The sequence below is a fragment of the Mustelus asterias genome, chromosome 22, assembly GCF_964213995.1.
Source record: "Mustelus asterias chromosome 22, sMusAst1.hap1.1, whole genome shotgun sequence".
NCBI lineage: Eukaryota > Metazoa > Chordata > Chondrichthyes > Carcharhiniformes > Triakidae > Mustelus > Mustelus asterias.
This window is the reverse complement of record NC_135822.1, coordinates 5,414,928-5,436,869: the sequence shown is the minus strand read 5'-3', so window position 1 is coordinate 5,436,869 and position 21,942 is coordinate 5,414,928. Positions and strand designations below refer to the sequence as shown.

General features: G+C 47.0%; 1 protein-coding gene across 1 annotated transcript in view; it reads left to right on the top strand.

The window, feature by feature from the left end:
• The window catches only part of pgd (phosphogluconate dehydrogenase), a 32,885-nt gene extending 11,813 nt beyond the window's left edge, over positions 1–21,072 (top strand). Inside the window, exons 4-13 of the mRNA XM_078238680.1 lie at positions 3,973–4,038; positions 5,082–5,200; positions 7,484–7,553; positions 9,131–9,265; positions 10,229–10,418; positions 13,703–13,833; positions 15,720–15,853; positions 17,300–17,399; positions 18,696–18,818; positions 20,713–21,072. Of these exons, the coding sequence (XP_078094806.1) occupies positions 3,973–4,038; positions 5,082–5,200; positions 7,484–7,553; positions 9,131–9,265; positions 10,229–10,418; positions 13,703–13,833; positions 15,720–15,853; positions 17,300–17,399; positions 18,696–18,818; positions 20,713–20,832 (1,188 nt within the window). The 3' untranslated portion in view covers positions 20,833–21,072. The remainder of the gene's footprint in view (positions 1–3,972; positions 4,039–5,081; positions 5,201–7,483; positions 7,554–9,130; positions 9,266–10,228; positions 10,419–13,702; positions 13,834–15,719; positions 15,854–17,299; positions 17,400–18,695; positions 18,819–20,712) is intronic.
• The last annotated feature ends 870 nt before the right edge of the window (positions 21,073–21,942 follow it).

The window sequence follows — 21,942 nt, the reverse complement described above, 5'->3', positions numbered from 1 at the left end:
CATCTCCCCTCGCTTCCTGTCAGGCAGCGTAAGCGGTGCTGTTACTGGGCTAGTAACCCAGAGGCCCAGACTAATACTCTAGAGATGCTGGTTCCAATCCCACCATGGCAACTCGGGACAGTTTTATAGTTAATTTGGACTAAAATGCTGGACTTATTAATCCTGAAACTACCGGATTTTTGTTAAAAACCCATGGGTTCACTGATGACCTGCAAGGGAGGAAATTGCCACCCTTGCCTGGCCTGGCACAATGTGGCTGCCTCTTATCTGCCCTCTGAAATGACCACTTGTATCAGCCCAATACAGAAAAGAAGCAGCGCCGTGGCCTGCCCGCCATCTGGACTGCGGCGGCTCAAGATGGCAGCGACCCATCACCATCTCGAGGGCAATTATGGATGGGTAACACATCCTGACCTTGTCAGCGACACTCCAATCCCCGAAGCACATTTTTAAATGTATCTGCAGAATGGCCACCAGTGAGCAGCCTGGGGGAGTGTCTATTGTATCCCTCGCACGTAGACGCTAAATAGATTAGCGTTGCAAAGCAGCGAACGGTTAGCAGAGATTCTTTATCCACTCCTTGCTGCACAAACACCTAACTGTTACTGTGATCAACTGAAGATAACTCAAACTTTGAGGGTATAACATCCAGCCCCAAATCTAGCTTGTGCAACGTGACACGGTCTAATGGAAGAACTTGTTCATCTGCAAATAGATATTTTCTCCCTTTTACATTGATTCTTTTAACTGGATGTGGGTATCGCCGCCCAATGCCAACATTTATTGCCTATCCCTAATTGCCTTCGCGATGGCAGTGGGTGAGCTGCCTTCTTGCACCGCTCCATGTGGTGTAGGTACACCCACAGTGATGTTAGGGAGGGAGTTCCAGGATTTTGACCCAGCGACAGTGAAGGAACGGCGATATGTTTCCAAGTCATGATGGTGAGTGACTTGGAGGGGAATTTACATGTGGTGGTGTTCCCATGTATCTGCTACCCTTGTCCTTTTAGGTAGCAGAGGTCGTGGGATTTGAAGGTGTTGTCTAAGGAGTCTTGGTGAGTTCCTGTAGTTCATCTTGTGGATGGTTCACACGGCTGCCAATGTGCGTTTGTGCCAAGGAGAGAACTTGGTTACAATATAAACAAAGCTAACTGAAATCTTTCCTTTCTAAACACGTTCCAACCATCAGATAAAAAGATTATCATAGTCTGAAAAATTGCCCCCATATTAGAGACAAAATGTAATTTGTATATTTTGCATATTTTAGTATGTAGGAGAATCTGGAGCTAGGGGTACCTGCTTAAATTAAGAGGTGGCTCATTTAGGGCAGAGAGACGGCACGGTAGTTAGCACTGCTGCCCCACTGTGTGGAGTTTGCATGTTCTCCCTGTGTCTGCGTGGGTTTCCTCCGGGTGCTCTGGTTTCCTCGAACAGTCCAAAGATGTGCTGGTTAGGTTGATTGGCCATGCTAAATGGCCCCTAATGTCAGCAGGATTAGCAGCGTAAATGAGGGTTACAGGATTAGGGCCTGGATGGTATTGTGGTCGGTACAGACTCGATGGGCCAAATGGCCTCCTTCTGCACAGTAGGGATTCTATGAATTCTTTTGAGAGTCCCTGGAACTTTCTTCCTCAAAAGGCAGTGATAGCAGAGTCTTTGGATGTTTTTACGGCAGAGTTAGATAGATTCTTGATTAACACGGGAGTGAAAGATTATTGGGGGTTGGCAGAAATGTGGGGTTGAGGTTATAACCAGGCCAGATATGATCCTATTGAATGGCGGAGCAGATTTGAGGGGCTGAATGGCCTATTTGTATATTCGTTGGTTACTGGTGCATTTTAGGAATGCGTTTCAGGTTTTCAAATATTTTGAGAACTGTTTATTTGGCCGCTAGTTGATTATTTGATCTTCACCAATTACATCTTGCCCTTAATGCAGTACAATTCTGGAAGCTCGGAGTTGCTGTTCGTTGCTGCTCCCCCGGGAGGAATGTCACTGCCGGCTGTTCCCTCGGGTTTTAACTACAGCTGAGGGAATGTCTGTCCTTTCCTGTAAATTTACAGTTAGGGTTCCATTTGGTTTTCTCACTGATCTTCCGTGTTCCACCTCCTATATCTGCTTTAGGAAATCATTATTCCTTCAATCTCCTCTCGGGGCCCAGTGACGTTTTGTCTAAGCATTGTGCTCTGTCCTCAGTCGCACTCTGGCATTGTCAACCTGATCTTTACAGTTGAATTCTAGAATGATCTAGCACAGGACGAGGTCATTTGGTCCATCATGCCCGTGCAAGCCCTCTGGTGTAGCTACCGAATCAATCCCACCTCCCTTCTCTTCCTGAAGGTGAAGTTTTCTCTTCGAGTAGCAACCACTTTTCTTCAATCTGTTTCTGCGCCCTTTCCCAATCACAACAACTAGCGCTGTTTTTTTGGGGGAGAAGAATTGTTTTTTCGTTTCATTAGAAGTGGCGGGAATTGAACTCGGGTCCCTGGCGCTGTGAGACAGCCCTGTGCTGTGAGACAGCAGTGCTAACCACTGTGCCACCGTGCCACCCTCTCTGTCCTAAATGGACCACCTCTTAATTTAAGCAGGTATCCCTAATTCCAGATTCTCCTACATAATAAAATATATAAAATATACAAATTACATTTTGTCTCTAATATGGGGCAAATTTTTCAAACTATGATATTTTTATCTGATGGTTGGAATGTGTTTAGGAAGGAGACATTTCAGTTAGCTTTGTTTATATTGTAACCAAGTCTGCTTCTTGACACTGCACAGTGACAGAAAGAGGCCACTCGGCCCATCGAGTCTGCGCTGGCTGAAAAACAAGCCTCCCACCCTAATCTCACTCATTTGGCCTGTGGCCCTGCAGGTTACGGAACTTCAGGTTTTAAATGAGGTGAGGGTTTCTGTCCCTACCATCCTTCCAGGGCACTGAGTTCCGGACCCCAGCAGCCCTCTGGCTGAAAAAACTTCCCTCATCTTCCCTCTAATCTTTCTCCCAATCGCTTTAAATCTGTCACTGACCCCTCTGCCAAAGTAAACACGCCCTTCCCATCCACTCTATCTGGGCCCTGCATAATTTTGTATATCTCAATCAAATCTCTCCTCAGTCTCCTCTGTAACAGGAAGAACCCCAGCCTATCCAATCTTTACATACAACCGCAATTTTTCCAATCCTGGGTGGCAAAATCCTCATAAATCTCCTTTTATTTTATTCGCCATAAACCAGTGCTGTCTGGTTAATCGCCATCAAAATAACTTATTTCTTTCCCCTACTGAAACCACCCCTAATATTAAACCATTGTTGGGTTTTCCTCGATCCAATCGCTACAATAAAACCTCCTTTGCTCCGAGGAGGAGCCTGGCCTCTGAATCCCATTTCATAGAATCCCTACAGTGCAGAAGGAGGCCATTCGGCCCATCAAGTCTGCACTGACCACAATCCCACCCAGGCCCTATTCCCATAGCCCCACACATTTACCCTGCTAATCCCCTGACACTAAGGGTCAATTTAAGATGGCCAATCCACCTAACCCGCACATCTTTGGACTTTGGGAGGAAAAAAGTTTATTAGTCACAAGTAAGGCTGACATTAACACTGCAATGAAGTTACCGTGAAATTCCCCTAGTTGCCACAGTCCGGTGCCTGTTTGGGTCAATGCACCCTAACCAGCACGTCTTTCAGACTGTGGGAGGAAACCGGAGCACCCGGAGGGAACCCACACAGACACGGGGAGAATGTGCAAACTCCACAGTGACCCGAGGCCGGAATTGAACCCGGGTCCCTGGCGCTGTGAGGCAACAGTGATAACCACTGTGCCACCGTGCCACCCCCTTTCTCCAGGTTTCGGCTGTGACTCTGGTTATACTGGAGGGGTTAGGCCAATCTCTCCTCTGCATCAGTGGTCAGATCTTTCTAATTATATTCTACCTCTGCTAATGGAATCGTTTTGTCCCCCCTCTCGTCAGGTCCCGCTGCTGCAGAAGGGTGACATCATCATTGACGGTGGGAACTCTGAATACAACGACACAACAGTTAGTATCGGATCTTCCAGAACCATCCGGTTTAACACACAATTTTAATATCCCCATCTCTTGGTCGATGGTGGGGGAGGGGAGGGTTTAGCAGGAGGGGAGACTCGGCGAGGGAGGGAGGGAGGTAGAATTCAATCCCCACTTTTAAAGTTGTGCCTCCTGTTGTTGTTCCTGTTACAATGGCCAATGCCTGTATTTCTAATGGATTTGACTCAACTAAACATGTCACACCGTGTGAGACCCTGGAGTAAATGGTGCTGCAGCATTACTAGTGCTGGGAGGGTGTAATTACACCACAATCCATTTACATTGGTAATCTCCATGATCCGTGTGGATTATGGGAGTATTAAAACTGACACGCGTGTCACAAAACGTGACTGAGTAACTTGATGAAACTTCACTAATTATTGAAAGATTGTGGTGAAACTCCTCCCAGGTGTGCAGTATTTCTGAGAAACGTTTAATGGAGAACCTACAATCTCTCCCCACCCACCCCAATCTTCTGGCAATAGCTTGTAAATTTGTTTATTGGTTTAAGTTTTTCTCTCCTTTTTTTTAATAAACAGCGATCCCAAAACCTGTACAGTTATTAAACCCAAAAAATCTGCAGATAAACTGTGTGCAAACCTCCCCAAAAGATTGTTAAATGTTCTCATGTTTTGCCTGTGTGGAATCCCTACAGTGCAGAAGGAGGCCATTCGGCCCATCGAGTCTGCACTGACTCTCTGATAGATAATCTCCGCACCCCCCTCCCTCCCCTTCCCTTCCCTCCCTCCCTCCCAGTAATCTTGGGACACTAAGGAGAAATTTACCATGGCCAATCCACCTAACCTGTACACCTTTGGACTTCTCGACTAAATTGTACAACATGTTATGGAACCATTGCAATCTGCACTGTAAACTGGAACGGGACATCCCAGAGGCACTGGAAGGTTTGGTAAATGCTGTGCTGCCCCAGGACCCTTTAATAGTTGAACTAAACGGTGTGTCTGTTGGTGCTGAGATGTGAACAATGTTCTTTATTTCTTTCCCCCCCCGGCCAGAGGAGATGTAAAGAGCTGAAAGCCAAGGGCCTGTTGTTTGTTGGGAGTGGGGTTAGTGGTGGAGAAGACGGTGCCAGATACGGTCCTTCCCTAATGCCTGGTGGCCACAAAGAGGCTTGGTATGTCATCATCCGTTTAATTCCAATTGCTTCCTGTTATTTTTTAATAATCCACAAAAGTGCTAGTATTTCTGAAATGCTGTTAATATTTGGAACTGAACTCTCGCTATACTGATTAATCTGTGAAGTGTTTCTGATATAAAATATCATCTTTAGAGATTAGTCGCTTTTCTCCTATTCCTCTGTTTGTTAATGCTTTAGTTCAAGAAGATTTTCCAACTCCAATTGATTCTGTGACGGTGGAATCCGGCGCTGTCGCTTTCACTGGATAATGAGTTTCGTGTCCACACCTCGAGCAGTGACTAACCCAGAGTAACTTTGTCCTTATTCAAGCCCGATTGCCCAGTCTCGGTGTGTGGCCGGTGAGGGAGGGGATATCTCTGCTTATTTACTATGGCCACAGTGGGGGCTACAGCTTCAGTCACTCACTTGCCCAGGATGGGGGACGAATCTGTTCCCATCGAGAGGCAGGATGATTTGCTGCTGTTCAGAACCCATCACCTGACCAAAGGATGGAAGGATTGTGGGGAAGAAGAGGGGGGGGGGGGGGGCTGCTCACCTACCAGCCAATCACAGATTGACATCTGAAGAGATCCTGGGGAGGCTCTGTTGCCCCAGGTTGATGACCTGGCACTAATCTGGAGCTGGCGAGGTGAAAAGCTCCACAATCTGGGATTTGTAAATTGTAAACCCTTGCTGTAGAGGGAGTACAGCGAAGGTTTACCAGGCCGATTCCTGGGATGGCAGGTCTGTCATACGAGGAGAGACTAAATTGGTTAGGATTATATTGACTGGAGTTCAGAAGAGTGGGAGGGGATCTCATAAAATTCTAACAGGGTTAGACAGGGTAGATTCAGAAAGAATGTTCCCAATGGTGGGGGAGTCCAGAACTAGGGGTCATAGTTTGGGGATGAGGGGTAAACCTTTTAGAACTGAGGTGAGGAGAAATTTCTTCACCCAGAGGGTGGTTAATGTTTGGAATTCACTCCCACAGAATGTAGTTGAGGCTAAAGCATTCTGAATTCAAGAAGAAATTAGATATCGCTCTTGGGGCTAAGGGGATCAAGGGATATGGGGGAGAAGGGGGGAATCAGGATATTGAATTTGATGATCAGCCATGATCAAAATGAATGGCGGAGCAGGCTCGAAGGGCCGAATGGCCTACTCCTGCTTCTAGTTTCTATGAGACAGTGCATCCTAATCTCCTGTGTGTGGGACTGAACACTCCTTCAGCACTGATCAACTGTGTTCAGGTTAGAATGCTGTCAGCAAAATCCTAACCGATTTGTTGTTCTGAGAATTCTGAATGTGTTTTCAGTGGGATTGTACACAATCATGCGAATTGTCACCCTCTCTGTCCCAGTAGTGATGCAGTGGGAAGCTCTGAGCAGATGGGAGCAGAACAACCTCATTTCAGAATGGAGTTGGGGAGAGTGAGAGATGGCCATTTGAAATCTCAAATGTGATTGAAACAAAGATTGGGGGCAATGAAAAATACAGTTTAAAATTTTATTTATTATTGTCACATGTATTAACATACAGTGAAAAGTATTGTTTCTTGAGCGCTATGCAGACAAAGCATACCGTTCATGGAGAAGGAAAGGAGAGAGTGCAGAATGTAGTGTTACAGTCATAGCTAGGGTGTAGAGAAAGATCAACTTAGAGGTAGGTCCATTCAAAAGTCTGACAGCAGCAGGGAAGAAGCTGTTCTTGAGTCGGTTGGTACATGACCTCAGAGTTTTGTATCTTTTCCCGACGGAAGAAGGTGGAAGAGAGAATGTCCGGGGTGCGCTATGTGGAAAATAAAATAAAATGTGGGATTCTAATTTTTTTACAAGCGGTGTTTGACCTCAACCAAGATTTAACAAAATTCGGGAAGAGTTCGTTCACCCAGACTAGAAAAGGAAATTTAACACACAAAGTTTGGTTAATGATGAGGAAACTTTGCAGTAAATGCCAAGTGTGAACTGTGATGTCCGTAATGTATTACCTGATTCACCGTGCTGGAGGGTCCTTTTTTATAAAAAATCATGGTGCTCCCGTGTGATGATGGATGAATATAAAGTTTAAATCATGGATCTTCTGCCAATGTTCATCTTTTGTAGGAGGGATGTTTGTTTCATTTGCCTCGAGGTCTTCAGAGTCTTGGTGACAACTTCCAGTGATTTTTGTTGAATGATTTATGAGTCTTTCACTAGTTGTGCAATGCCGTGTTACCTGGGGGGGAGGGGTGGGTGGACAGATTAGTCAGGTTCACCTCTGCTTTCTATCTACCTCTCTCAGGCCTCACATCAAGGGCATCTTCCAGAGCATTGCTGCCAAGGTTGGAACTGGCGAGGCCTGTTGTGAATGGGTAAGTCTCAATTCGGAAATCCGGATGTTGCATAATAAATATCCTTGACTTGCACTCTTGAAACTTTACTGTCCGGAATAAACTGGTGAGTGTTTGCAGTGAGCACTTGGCCAGTCGGGCGTGTGGAAGAGTGAAGCTCAGTCTTTGGCTGGGACACTGATCAGGATGTTACTCCACTGTTCTCATTCTGATGAATCTGTTGGATACCTTCAGAATCTGGAACGTTTGATTTTTCTTTTATCAAACTTCTTTTAACCTCCCCCTGGCATTGATGTGAAGCTGGATCTGTAATGTTTTGTCATTTATTTTGCAATGTCTGTCTGAGCATTGCTGAAAAAACTTGTCAAAGTTTTTCACCTTGCGAAGGAAATCGCCAAATTTATACTGAAGATTCAAACTCCAAGATTCAAGAGTGTCCAACATGAGACATGTTTTGGTTCTGTGAAGGGACAACATTTTGCTAAATAATTCTCAGTGTGCTAAGAATCACCCTGATAGCCAATGTAAGATTGTCAGTCGGGCTTGGGCCGTGTACTGGACGCTACGCATATTAATACACGGACCTGTTCTTTGCAGACAAAGAGGTGTTGCACCTGTTTCTGATAAACAAAATGCATGACTGAAAGCCATTTACTGGTCAATCCCTCAGGGCAACGCCTTGACTAATCAGAGTCGAGCTGTCTGGTTTTAAATTTCTCACAATTTTCGGCAGTTAACTGTCAGTCACCATCAACTGGTGCATTCTTCACGGCAAAGCCTCCACTTGCCAACTAATCTGCGCACTCTTCTCGTACAATGTAACTTTGTCGATTTCCCTTGCATTGTATTCTTGTGAAATGTCCTGATGAGTGAAGGTGAAAAACTTTGGCAAAAATTGTCCTTTCTTCAGCAACTAAATTTCCATTTGTTTTTTGACGAATGTAATTGGATGTGTATGTGCAAAACATCAGCCTGTGAAGTGGAATTTTGTCATCCTGGTTTTTGTTTCCTCCTCTCATGGGATGTGGGTGTCGCTGACTGGGCCAGCATTTGTTACCCATCCATAATTGCCTTGAACTGTCTCGCTCGGCCATTTCAAAATGGCAGTTAAAGAATCAACCACATTGCTGTGTGTCTGGATTCACATGTAGGCCAGACTGGGTAGGGATGGCAGATTTCCTTCCCTAAAGGACACTAACAAACCAGGTGATTTCACAGTGACCATTACTGCCATTAGTTTTCAATTCCAGATTTTTATTAATTGATTTTTAATATCATCAGAGGCTGTGGTGGGATTTGAACCCGGGTCCCCAGAGCATTAGCCTGGGCCTCTGGATTCACTAGTGTAGTGACATTACCACTACTGGGTAATGTCTTTGGGTTTTTATTCATAACTCCAGCATTGCAGTAAGAGGTTAGACAATTTTGAAATTGACATGATCATTAATTACTGTTTTTTTTTAAATCTTGGGTTCTCTTTTCTTGCTGAATTTGATGGAGATTGCAGTGCTGGATATGTGGTTGTTAAATTGTAGTGGTGTCTTGTAGTTTAGTGAAACTCGATGGAAGTGGTTCTGATCTCTGTTCTACTTCTCCAGGTGGGTGATGACGGAGCGGGTCACTTTGTCAAGATGGTGCACAATGGCATTGAGTATGGGGACATGCAGTTAATCTGCGAGGCTTATCACCTGATGAAGGATATTCTCCACATGGACCATGACGAAATGGCGAAGGTTAGTATGCTGTGCCTGTGCTGTTATAGCTCTGATCCAAGGACACACGTCTGCATAATCCAGGCACCTCCAGGATCTGAAACATTGATTTCTCTTGGTCTAAATGCTACTTTGTCTCCGGCCTTGAGATAATAGTTGGAATTTCGGAGTTTGATCCAGTGTTATTCCGCATCTCAATTTTTTTGTTCTCTTTTTGCCTCACAGCGCCAGGGACCCGGGTTCAATACCGGCCTCGGGGTCACTGTCTTTGTGGAGTTTGCACGTTCTCCCCGTGTCTGCGTGGGTTTCCTCCGGGTGCTTCCAGAGTATTAGCCTGGCCTTTTGGATTGAGTCCAATGACACTCTGCCACCATCTCCCCTTAGTTTGAATAGAAAATCTCAGTTTCTTCTCGCGTGTCCAGAGTTCTGAATCATATTATTCGTTATCTTGTTTTCCATTATCTGGGCGACACGATGGCACAGTGGTTAGCACTGCTGCCTCACAGCTCCAAAGACTTGGGTTCGATTCCCGGCTTCGGTCACTGTCTGTGTGGAGTTTGCACATTCTCCCCGTGTCTGCATGGATTTCCTCCGGATGCTCCGGTTTCCTCCCACGTTCCAAAGGTGTGCGGGTTAGGTTGATTGGCCGTGCTAAATTGCCCCTTAGTGTCCTAGGGTGCGTATGTTAGAGGGATCAGCGGGGTAAATATGTGGGGTTACGGGGGTAGGGCCTGGGTGGGATTGTTGTTGGTGCAGCCTCGATGGGCTGAATGGCCTCCTTCTGCACTGTAAGGATTTTATGATTTCTTTGTTTCTAGTTTTAATGAACTATGGTGGCTTAAAATTCTTTAATTTTTACGTGTTATTTTTGAGATGTCGTTGTAGAATTAAGTTGGTGGCGAATGCTGATTGTTGTTGTTTGTGTGGCTGGTTATCAAAAAAAAGGGGGGAAAGAAATCAGTGTGTTGTTTTATTCCCCCTCAGGCATTTCAGGAATGGAACAAGACGGAGCTCGATTCATTCCTCATTGAAATCACGGCAAATATCCTGAAATTCCGGGCTTCCGACGGGAGTCCCCTGCTGCCCCAGATCAAAGACTCCGCTGGGCAAAAGGGCACCGGGAAATGGACTGCTATCTCTTCACTCGAATTTGGAGTGCCGGTTACACTCATTGGTAAGGAAGAGTTGGTTTGAGTGCCGCTAAGTCGTGGTACCTGTAACTACACCTGTCGTCACCACCTACTGAGGGTCACCTAGTTTAGGATAGGGTTTGTGTAACCTGGAAACCAAACACTGACAACCTGCCCCGACCTATCTAGGTTAGCGGGGTAAATACGTGAGGTTACAGGGTAATCCTGGGTAAGGGTCGGTGCAGACTTGATGACACGGTGGCGCAATGCTTAGCGCTGCTGCCTCACAGCGCCAGGGACCTGGGTTCGATTCTCTGGGTCACTGTCTGTCCGAAGTCTGCACGTTCTACCCGTGTCTGCGTGGGTTTCCTCTGGGTGCTCCGGTTTCCTCCCACAGTCTGAAAGACACGCTGGTTAGGGTGCATTGGCCACGCTAAATTCTCTCTGTGTAACCGAACAGGCGCTGGAATGCGGCGACTAGGGGGATTTTCACAATAACTGCATCGCAGTGTTAATGTAAGCCTACTGGTGACACTAATAAATAAACTTTAAAATGGCCTCCTGCACGGCCCTGGGGATTCTATGACCTGCCCATACGGGTCAGCAAGATCCCATATTTGATCCCTGGACCGAGCGGAGTTTCTGAGTGAAGGAGGTGAAAAGCTGCAGGCGCCTCTGTCCCACTAGATTGTAGGAGGGAGCAAGATCGACCAGTGTGTCCCTCCAGGGACCTCTGGAAAGTGTGTGCGGACATTTGGGTGAGATTAATGGTGTGTTAATTTTTTTGTTCCTTTTCCAACTCCCCACAAAGTTTGCGTTTATATAGCACCTTTCACCGTCTCAGCATCCCACAGTGCTTCACAACAATGATAACTATTTAAATCACAGTCGCTGTTACAATGGCGGAAATGTGGCAGCCGATTTGTGCACAGCAAGCTCCCACAAGCAATAATGTGATAAATGAGCAAATAGATTTTACTGATGTTGATTTGATGGATGAATCTTGGGCAGGAGACTGGGAGTCTCTCCTGCCCCCCCACCCCCAGTGTTAAAGCAAAATACCCCATAGATGCTGGAATCTGAAACCAAACCAAAAAAATTGCTGGAAATACTCAGCAGGTCTGGCAACATCTGCAGAGCGAGAAACAGAGTTAACGTTTTGAGTCCGTGTGACTCTTCAGAGCTAAAGAGAGGGAGAAATGTGATGGATTTGATCCAGTTCTAAGAGGCAGTGCAGCGTGTGGAGAAAGTACAAGGTCGGGAATAAATGGGAAATGAGGAGAGCTTTGACAAAGCTGTCATGGACACAAGGCTAAGGAAGTGTTAGTGTTAAAGACTAAAGGAGGTGCTGACGGTGGTGTGAAGGTAAAATGGCGGAAATTGTTAACGGAGCAAAGGTCCGCATTCTGAAAATAAAACTTAGGAGCAAGTAACAGCTGGCCTTGTGGGGGGCATTGGGATTCAAAAATAGGGATCGAGATGGAGGAGAGAATTCATTGTCCGAAGCTGGTGAACTCGGTGTTAAGGCCAGAAGTTTGTAAAGTGTCTTCTGTATGAAGGAATCTTTACTTCCACCTGAGGGGGTCTCGGTTTAATGTCACATCTGAAAGACGGCACCTTTGGCAGTGTAGTGATATCGTTCTCTGAACAGCATGCATTGTGGTGAGAAGCTTAAGCCCACATCTTTCTAACCCAGTAGACATGAAGATTTGAACTAATAAGCACAGCCAGTAGGATTAACTCCCATCCTCCTAGAATCATAGAATCCCTACAGTGCAGAAGGAGGCCATTCGGCCCATTGAACTTGCACCGAGAACAATCCCCAGGCCCTATCCCCGTAATCCCATGCATTTACCCTGCTGGTCCCCTTGACACTAAAGGGCAATTTAGCACGGCCAATGCACCTAACCCGCATATCTTTCAGACTGTGGGAGGAAACCGGAGCACCCGGAGGAAACCCACGCAGACATGGGGAGAACGTGCAGACTCCACACAGACAGTGACCCGAAGCTGGGAATCGAACCTGGGTCTCCGGCGCTGTGAGGCAGCAGTGCTAACCACTGTGCCGCCCAACATTTTGGAAGGGGAAAGAAGGAGTGAAATGGAGTAGAGAATGGAAAACGATACACACGTCACAAAAACTAACAACACTGCCAGTGTTCATTTGGAGAGAGAATTGAAATGGAGGGAAAATCCTGTCCTGAATCTTGGTTAGAGCACATTTGAGAGAGTTCTGGTCTCTGTATTTATTTTAAAAAAGGATAGAGAAAAATGGGAAATTTGTAAAAGATTTACAAGGTTGACTGCAAAGCTGAAAGGCTGATAGACATTTCTATAGACAAGACAAGGTTGCGAGGTGACCTGATGAAGGATTTTGATATGAAGGGGTACGGTGTGGTAGATGTAGAGATGATCCCAATTGTAGGGGGCTCAAAAACTAGGAGTCCTAAATATAAAATTCTCCTGGCCAAGAACCTCCATCGGATGGCTCCATGATGATGCTGGGCAAAGTACTGCGGCGCTTTGCCATTGCCTTCTGCAGTGTGGCTGACCGGGAAACTCTCGCACTGTCACCATCTGCCATTGGGCATTTTGGAAGGATTTACAGGCTGCTGTTTGGCCATGTTATGAATCCACCTCTTCTGGTGTCCCATCAAGTCTTGAAGCGGGACTTGGACCTGGAGCTTCTGGACTAGAGGCAGGAAGCCACCCACCGTGCCCCAAGACCTCACAAATATGGCACGGTCTTTAATAAATCCAATAGGGAACTTGGATGAAACCCCTACCCAGAGAGTGCTGAGAATCTGGAACCCAGGGAAGGTTCCGGATTCCACGAGGGAGTACAGAAAAAGGTTTACCAGGATGTTGCCTGGTATGGAGGGTATTAGCTACGAGGAGAGATTGAATAAACTGGGATTGTTCTTGGAAAGACGGAGGCTGAGGAGCGGCGACCTGATAGAAGTTCATAAAATTATGAGGGGCATAGATAAAGTGAACAGGTGGAAGCTTTTTTCCAGGGCAGAAATGACAATTACAAGGGGGCACAAGTTCAAGATAAGGTGAGGGAGCGGGGGGGAAGGTTCAGTGGAGATGTGCGGGGGAAATAGAGGGAAGCTCGATAGGTGCCTGAGGGAGGGGGGAACAGGAATACGCTGATGAGGTTTGATGAGAGTTGGACGGAGGCTTGACTGTAGGATTGGGCTATTTGACTCGAGTGGGCTCACGTGTAGGATAGGTTTGGGCTATTTGACTCGGGTTCCTGTGCCGCAGACTCTGTTAGTAACCAGCGTGGTTTATTGTTTAGTAACCAGCGTGGTTTATTGTTTAGGTGAGGCTGTCTTTGCCAGATGCCTGTCCTCTCTGAAAGATGAACGGTTGATAGCTGCCAAGAAGCTATCGGGACCTAAAGACCCGAAATTCTCTGGGGATAAGAAGAAGTTTCTGGAAGATATCCGCAAGGTGAGGTTAATGAAGAAGTGTTTGTGGTGCGCGCTGTATTTCAGGTCTACAATCTTGGTGCTAAAACCAGGCGAGGAAACTTGCAGACAGTTCATTCCCCCACAATCTCGGTAAGAATCCAGATGTTTTGGGGGGACAGTGGTGGGTTACGCGGACTCCTCCTGGTTTGTTTGCTCAGTTACTGACCGTGTAGAGGTTTAGGTCACGTGCCGATTTGACCAGCTGGTCTTTGAGAAGGGTTTTCCGGATGATTCCTCTGCTCTCGGCGGGCATGGAACCGTCCTGGGTTCCTGGTAACCATGGTAACCTGCTGGGGTGGATATCCAATGAGAATAGGGTTGGGCATTTGGTGGAATAATCTGCCCTCGCCCACAGGCCAATTGGGAGGGGGGTGCGGTGGGTGAGCAGCAAGGAAGAAAAAATATATTTTTTTTTTAAGTGAATAATCATCCCAACTGCTAAAGATCTTATTTTACATAAAATATTTTCATTTGAGTTTGACTTCCTGCAGTGCCAAGTCCCTGGTTGAGAGGCGAGTGTGATTATATCCCTCTGAATGTTATCGGTGGAATTTGCAGAGGGATTTTCAACCTCTGCCGATACGGGAATTGAACCCACGCTGCTGGCGTGCATCAGCCAGGACTGCGCAAACAATTGCATTTGGCCGGCACGGAGATCGAACTCATGACCTCACTGTTGTTAGCACCATGCTCTAACCATCTGAGCTAAGCAGCCTCACTCTACCTCAAAACCCCCCGCAGGGGAACTGAACCCCGGTCTCCAAGATGACCGGCTGCAGGAGAGCTGGCTCGCAATCATTTACAATACCGCTACACCAGCCGCTCCTTAAGGACGGCCTTGGATTCACTTCAAGGAAATTCACACAGCTGTGCTTGAGTCCAGAAGTGGAATCGATTCGGGTTGCCAAGCAACCTAACTTTTAAATGAGTTAAGGTGCTGCATTTTCAGCCTGTGTGTCTGTCTGGTGTTTGAAGATGAGTCATTACCCTGCGTCTATCTTGATGCGACTGTTATGAGCAGCACAGTAGCACAGAGGTTAGCACTGCTATCTCACAGCGCCAGGGACCTGGGTTCAATTCTGGCCTCGGGCCATTGTCTGTGTGGAGTTTGCACGTTCTCCCCGTGTCTGCGTGGGTTTCCTCCGGGTGCTCCGGCTTCCTCCCACACTCCAAAGCTGTGCAGGTTAGGTGGATTGACTGTGGTAAATTGACCCTTAGTATCCCAAGATGTGTAAGATGGATTAGCAATGGGAAATGCATGGGTTGAGGAATAGACCTGGGTAAGACGCTCTTTTGGAGAAGTGATGCAGACTCGATGGGCCAAATGGCCTCCTTCTGCACGGTAGGGATTCTATGGATGTCCTCTTCCCCACACACATGGGGCGGCATGGTGGCGCAGTGGTTAGCACTGCTGCCTCATAATACCAGGGACCTAGGTTCGATTCCCGGATGGGTCACTGTTTGTGTGGAGTCTGCATGTTCTCCCTGTGTCTGTGTGGGTTTCCTCCAGGTGCTCCAGTTTCCTCCCACAATCTGAAAGACGTGCTGGTTAGGGTGCATTGGCCGTGCTAAATTCTCCCTCCGTGTACCCGAACAGGTGCTGGAGTGTGGCGACTAGGGGGTTTTCACAGTAACTTCATTGCAGTGTTAATGTAAGCCTACTTGCGACACTAATAAATAAACTTTTAAACGTGATGTTCTTGTGTAAATTGTTTAGTTTAACAGCCCCAAGTACAGGTAAAAATTGCTCGTCTATAATCCAACTTCATAAGTCATTGTACAGGCGAGAGGAATTTATCAGTCTATAATGGTGTGGTCCATGTGTGTATATTTAAAGTGCTGAGTATCTTTTTGTCCTGCTTACAGGCTCTCTACGCTTCGAAGATTATCTCCTATGCCCAGGGATTCATGCTGTTGAGGCAAGCAGCTAAAGAGTTTAGCTGGTCTCTGAATTATGGTGGGATTGCCCTGATGTGGAGAGGTGGCTGTATCATCAGGAGGTGAGCGAAGCAACCTGCATTTATGTAGCGCCATTTGGATGGGAATTTAGGAGGCATGGTTCGTAAGTTTGCAGATGATACCAAGATTGGCACACTGAAGAAGATTATCTCGGATTGCAACGGGATCTTGTTCAATTGGGCCAGTGGGCTGATGAATAGCAAATGGAGTTTTATTTAGATAAATGCGAGGTGATGCATTTTGAGTAAGTCCTGCCATGGTTAAATCTACCAGTTAATGGCAGGGCGTTGGGGAGAGTTGTAGAACAAAGAGGTCTAGGAGTACAGGTTCATAGCTCCTTGAAAGTGGAGTCACAGGTGGACAGAGCGGTGCTTGGTTTCATTGGTGGGAACATTGAATACAGGAGTTGGGATGCCTTGTTGAAGTTGTACAAGACCATTGGTAAGGCAACACTTGGAATATAAAATAATGAGGGCATAGATAAGGTAGATAGTCAACACCTTTTTCCAAAGGTAGGGGAGTCTAAAACTAGAGGGTATAGGTTTAAGGTGAGAGGGGAGAGATACAAAAGGGTCCAGAGGGGCAGTTTTTTCATGCAGAGGGTGGTGAGTGTCTGGGACAAGCTGCCAGAGGTAGTAGTAGAGGCGGGTACAATTTTTTTTTAAAAAGCATTTAGACAGTTGCATGGGTAAGATGGGTTTAGATGGATATGGGCCAAATGTGGGCAATTGGGACTAGCTTAGTGGTTAAAAACTGGGCGGCATGGACAAGTTGGGCCGAAGGGCCTGTTTCCATGCTGTAAACCTCTATGACTCTCTGGCACAGTGAAAGATCCAGAGGGGCTTCACAGGACTGTTATTGAGTAAAGTTTTACAGTGAGGGGTATTAGTACGGTTGAGCAAAAGCTGTCGAATGGGTGGGAGCCAATGAATGAAATTGTACATAACTACCTGCTGTCAATTATCGTTCGCAATTTTAAACATTAGAATTCTTCCCAAATCTAATAGGAAAAGATTAGATTTTTCTTCAGTATGGGATTTGGAAGTTGTGAGCTTCATAAACTTTGGAAAGGTCTTCAAATGAAATTTGGGATTTCTAGATTTCAGTCGATCCTGCAGTCAGTACGAGAGGGAAATCGACTCAATTCAAACTCCCGTGTGTGTTTGTCATTTTCAGGTAGTGTTTCTGCAGTTATTGTGCTGTATTGGGGCGAATGGGATCAAAGGTTATGGGGAGGAAGCAGGATGAGGCTATTGAGTTGAACGATCAGCCATGATGGTGATGAATGGCGGAGCAGGCTCGAAGGGCCGAATGGCCTCCTCCTGCTCCTGTCTTTGGGTATCTGACACTGTATTGAGGCTCGGGTCACGGGTTCCTGGGGAACAGGATATCCTTTCCAGCTATTTTCATGCACACATGCCCATTCTTTTTAAAAGGAAGACCTTGTTACAGGAAAGTATCTGTAAGAATTGTTTCTCTCTCTTCAGTGTCTTTCTGGGAAAAATTAAAGACGCTTTTGATGCAAATCATGAACTGCAGAACCTGCTTCTAGATGACTTCTTCACCACGGCTGTTCAAGATTGTCAGGTATTTACACACTTAACTGAAGCAGTTTTAATGTTATAGAATTATTATTGAAATCTGAAACTTGTATAAATACATTGTGGCAATAAAAAAGTGAGAAGAATCTCAGAATCCCTGCAATGTAGAAGGCCATTCAGCCCATTGAGTCTGCACCAACTCTTACCCAGGCTTACGCTATGTTCCCATGTATTTATCTCGCTAATCCCCCTAACCTGCAAATCCTGGGACACTAAGAGGCAATTTAGCACGGCCAATCAACCTAACCCGCACATCTTTGAACTGTGGGAGGAAATCGGAGTACCCGGAGGAAACCCACGCAGACACGGGGAGAACGTGCCAACTTCACACAGTCACCTGAGGCTGGAATTGAACCCAGGTCCCTGGCGCTGTGAGGCAGCAGTGATAACCAATTTTGAAACAGTACTCACTATAAACCAGCATCTCTCTCACTGTGGCCAATGCTAAGTGATCCATTGGTGCATAATTTTTGAGATGAATCTGTCTCGCTTCATTGTGACCTGCTGACGTGTTACTAATTCCCTTGGACAAAGGAAGCATTAATGTGAAAAGGCTTTCCCTTTGCACAAAGTCAATGAGTGTAAACAGGCTTCGGAATGTTCTAGTACGTCTGGCTTCTCCAGCGCTTTGGACTGAGTTTGGTTTTGGATTTGGGCTGTGTTCACACAGCAGTGTTGGTGTGAGGCTGAGGCTCCTTTCGTAACTGACAAAAGGGTGCTATGGTGGCACAGTGTTCTATTCCAGCCTTGGGCCACTGTCTGTGTGGAATCTGCACGTTCTCCCCGTGTCTGCGTGGGTTCCCTCCGGGTGCTCCGGTTTCCTCCCACAGTCTGAAAGACGTGCTGGTTAGGGTGCATTGACCATGCTAAATTCTCCCCCCGTGTTACCCGAACAGGCACCAGTGTGGCAACTCGGGGATTTTCACAGTAACTTCATTGCAGTGTTAATGTAAGCCTACTTGTGACTAATAAATAAACTTTATCAACTTTAAAATAATGTCATATGGACAAAATTCTTAAACCTTCGGACAGCATCTGTCAGGAGAGAAATAGAGTTAACGTTTTGTCAGAACTAGTTGTTGACCTACAATGTTAACTCCCGTTTCTCTCTCCACAGTTGCTGCCTGACCTGCTGAGTATTTCCAGCATCTGAAAGCATTTTGCTTTTGTAAAATATCTCTGTCTCCCCCCCCTCCCCCCACCCTCTCGCTTGTCCTCCACCAATTCTCCGAGTTGTGCAGCGTGGATTTTTCCGGATTAACGCTGAATGTTGTGTCTGCAGGAATCCTGGCGCCGTGTTGTCAGCACTGGGGTACAGATGGGCATTCCAATGCCTTGTTTCAGCACAGCTCTGTCCTTCTATGACGGTTACAGACACGAGAAGCTGCCAGCGAACCTTTTACAGGTAAAGAAACGGCAGGTTGTGATATTTATAAATGCCCCCCCCCCTTTCCGTGTAGTATGGACATAATGGGCCGAAGGACCTCCTTCCGTGCGGTAAAACTCGATGGACGGTATTTTACCACTTTTAGTCCGTGTCGGGCGGGCGTGGAACTGGGAAGTGGGCGTGTTTTCAACCCCCTCCCACCCCCCCCCCACCGCCTCGCATTCTGGCTGCAAAATTCTGAGCCAGCCTGTTACTCGCTGCAGAAGACTTTAGGCGGGGCTTAACACGCCCAAAAGCCTGCAGAGGGAACTAGTGTGCACGTGCAGGCCTCTGATGCTGCACATGCGCATTAGCAGCAGCAGGGGCCTGACAGACAGAGTGGTCAGGCTCCTGCTACTGCCTGCAGGCAGCCTGAAGCAGCAATTGTGGGGGGGCCTATGGCCTTAGATGCAGCCCCTGCCGACCCCCTTCCTTCCCCCACCGATCGCGGCCCCGCTGCCCTCCCCCCACCAATCGCCGCAGAGTGGCAGCGGGCCCCCTCCCCCGCGCCCCCCCCCCCCCAATTAGTTACTGCCCAGTGGGCATCGCCCAGGTGCCAGGGTGGCATTGCCAGTCTGGCACTGCCTAAGGGGCACCCCCTTGCCCTCTGCCTCCCCAGGGGGGGCCTCAATGGCCTCCGGTTCCACCAGCGAGGCCCCGTCGACTGCTCCCCGTTCATGGGGAGAGTGTTTAATCCTCGCCGGCAAGAACCTTCCCCGGCGAGGGCATAGAGGGGACCGAGCCCAGACGATTGAGCGCCGGCCTTGCTAATGACATTTAAATGCTTATTTAAGTACATTTCAATAAATTAACCTGCCTCTCGCCCATTTCCGGCAAGAGGCCGACTGCACCGGAAATCCTATTGTCGTAAAATGGCACCGGTCGCAAAAACCGGCACCAATCACGCTAATCGCTTTGTGCCCCACTTTGCGACTGTGTCGCGTCCGAAAACAGGCGCAACACGATGGTAAATCCTGACTGATGACTTGAAGATGGAGGGGAGGGTCATCTAAAGTTGTTGAACTCAAGCCTTCACTAGTTGAATTGGCTAGTCTTTTGGCGTCTGATATTTCAGCACATCACAAACGTTGACGCTGCAAGATACTCGCACACTTTCCTGACAAAGGATGTTCTCCCTCTAGAGGAAGCGCAGAGGATGTTTACCAGACTGATACCTGGGATGTATGAGGAGAGATTGAGTCGTGTAGGATTGCATTCGCTGGAGTTCAGAAGAATGAGGAGGATCTCTTAGAAAACCATAAAATTCTAACAGATCTAGACAGGGAAGATGCAGGAAGGATGTTCCCGATGGTGGGGAAGTCCAGAACCAGGGGTCACAGTCTGAGGATACAGGGTGGACCATTTAGGACAGTGATGAGGAGAAATCTCTTCACCCAGAGTGGTGAGCCGCTGGAATTTCCTACCATACAAAGTTGTTGAAGCCAAAACATTGAATGTTTTCGAGGAGTTAGAGCACTTGAGGTGAAGGGAATTACAGGATATTGGGGGATGGGGGGTGGTGGGCTCATGCTCCTATTTTCTATGTTCCTATGTAAAGAAAAGACATGTTTCCCCCCCCAATCTGTGCTGTGACACAATGATGGCCATTGCTGCCACGACTTGTACGAGAAGTGAACCCTCTTTAGCTGCAGCATCACCACATTCCGCCTTTACTGGCACCTGAGGGCCCAGAGTGAACCCAGTATCTTAGCAACAAAAGCTTATACACTGAAACTGCCCAGGGTTTGACTGTTGTCTTTTTACTGGGGATTGGGTTAGGTTTGGAGTTTGATTTAATCTGTTGGGGAGGGGTTGAGGATTGAGTTTGTTGGCCCCACGGGGCCCATTAATCTGAACATTGTTTTGCCCCCAGGCGCAGAGGGATTACTTTGGTGCCCACACCTACGAGTTGCTGTGCAATCCGGGGACTTTCATCCACACAAACTGGACAGGTCACGGTGGAAATGTCTCCTCCTCTTCGTACAACGCGTGAGCTACAAACAGTTGGCACTAAAACGTTTTGGTAAAATAGCATTCCATGAGAGTAGATATTTTAAACAAACAGAAACTGTAATTTTGATTATTGTAACTTGAGGGAATTCCCTGCTATCTTGTGCTGGTGTCCCATTTAGAGCCACGGAAGTTAACTTACTGTAGGATTTTCAGTATGATCCAAGTCTTTGCGACTAATTGAAAAGTTTTGATGAATAATAAAAATCTGTCTAAACTGTGACTTTTGGCTTTCAATTAAAACCTAATTATTGCTTCTCTGCAGTAACTGTACAAGATAACATTTTTAAGAGTAAAAGTGTCACAGACAAGGCCCAGTATGTTTTGTCCAACCTTAATTGCCCCTTGAGAAGGTGGTGATGAGCTGCCATCTTGAACCGCTGCAGTCCATGTAGTGTAGGTACACCCACAGCGCTGTTAGGGAGGGAGTTCCAAAATTCTGACTCTGACAGTGAGGGAACGGCCGATTATAGTTCCAAATTCTGAGGGCAGTTGAAATGGACAATAAATGCTGGCCTTGCTAAGGACACTTATCCCAAGAATAAGTATATTTAAAAATAAAGGTCAAACTGGTGTGTGGCTTTAGAGGGAAACCCCCCACCCGCACCCCCATGTCATGCGTGTGCTGCCCTTGTCAAAGAATCCACTCATTCGCCCCATCGGGTCTGCACCAACTCTCTGACAGAGAATCTTACCCAGGCCCTATTCCCGTAAGCCCACACATTTACCATGACTAATCCGTCTAACTGAGCATCTTTGCCCTTCTAGACAACAGAGTGCGGGGATGAAAGGTGCTGTTAAGGGGAGTGTTAGTCATTTCCTTGTTGCAGTGCATCTTGTAGATGTTTGTCAGTGGAGAGGGTGCCTTGTCCTAGATCTGATGTTTTGCTTTTTCTGTAACCTTTACTGATTAATAAAATTCACCAAACTGCATGAAAGTTCTCATTTTGATTCATTCGTGAGCATCGTTGGCAAGGTTCGCATTTATTGCCCACCCCTAATTGCCCTCAAAGGTGGTCATTTGCTGCCCTCTGCGGGGATGGGGGGGGGGGGGGAGGAGAAAGCGCTCTTGGCGGGGACGGGCGGGGGGGGG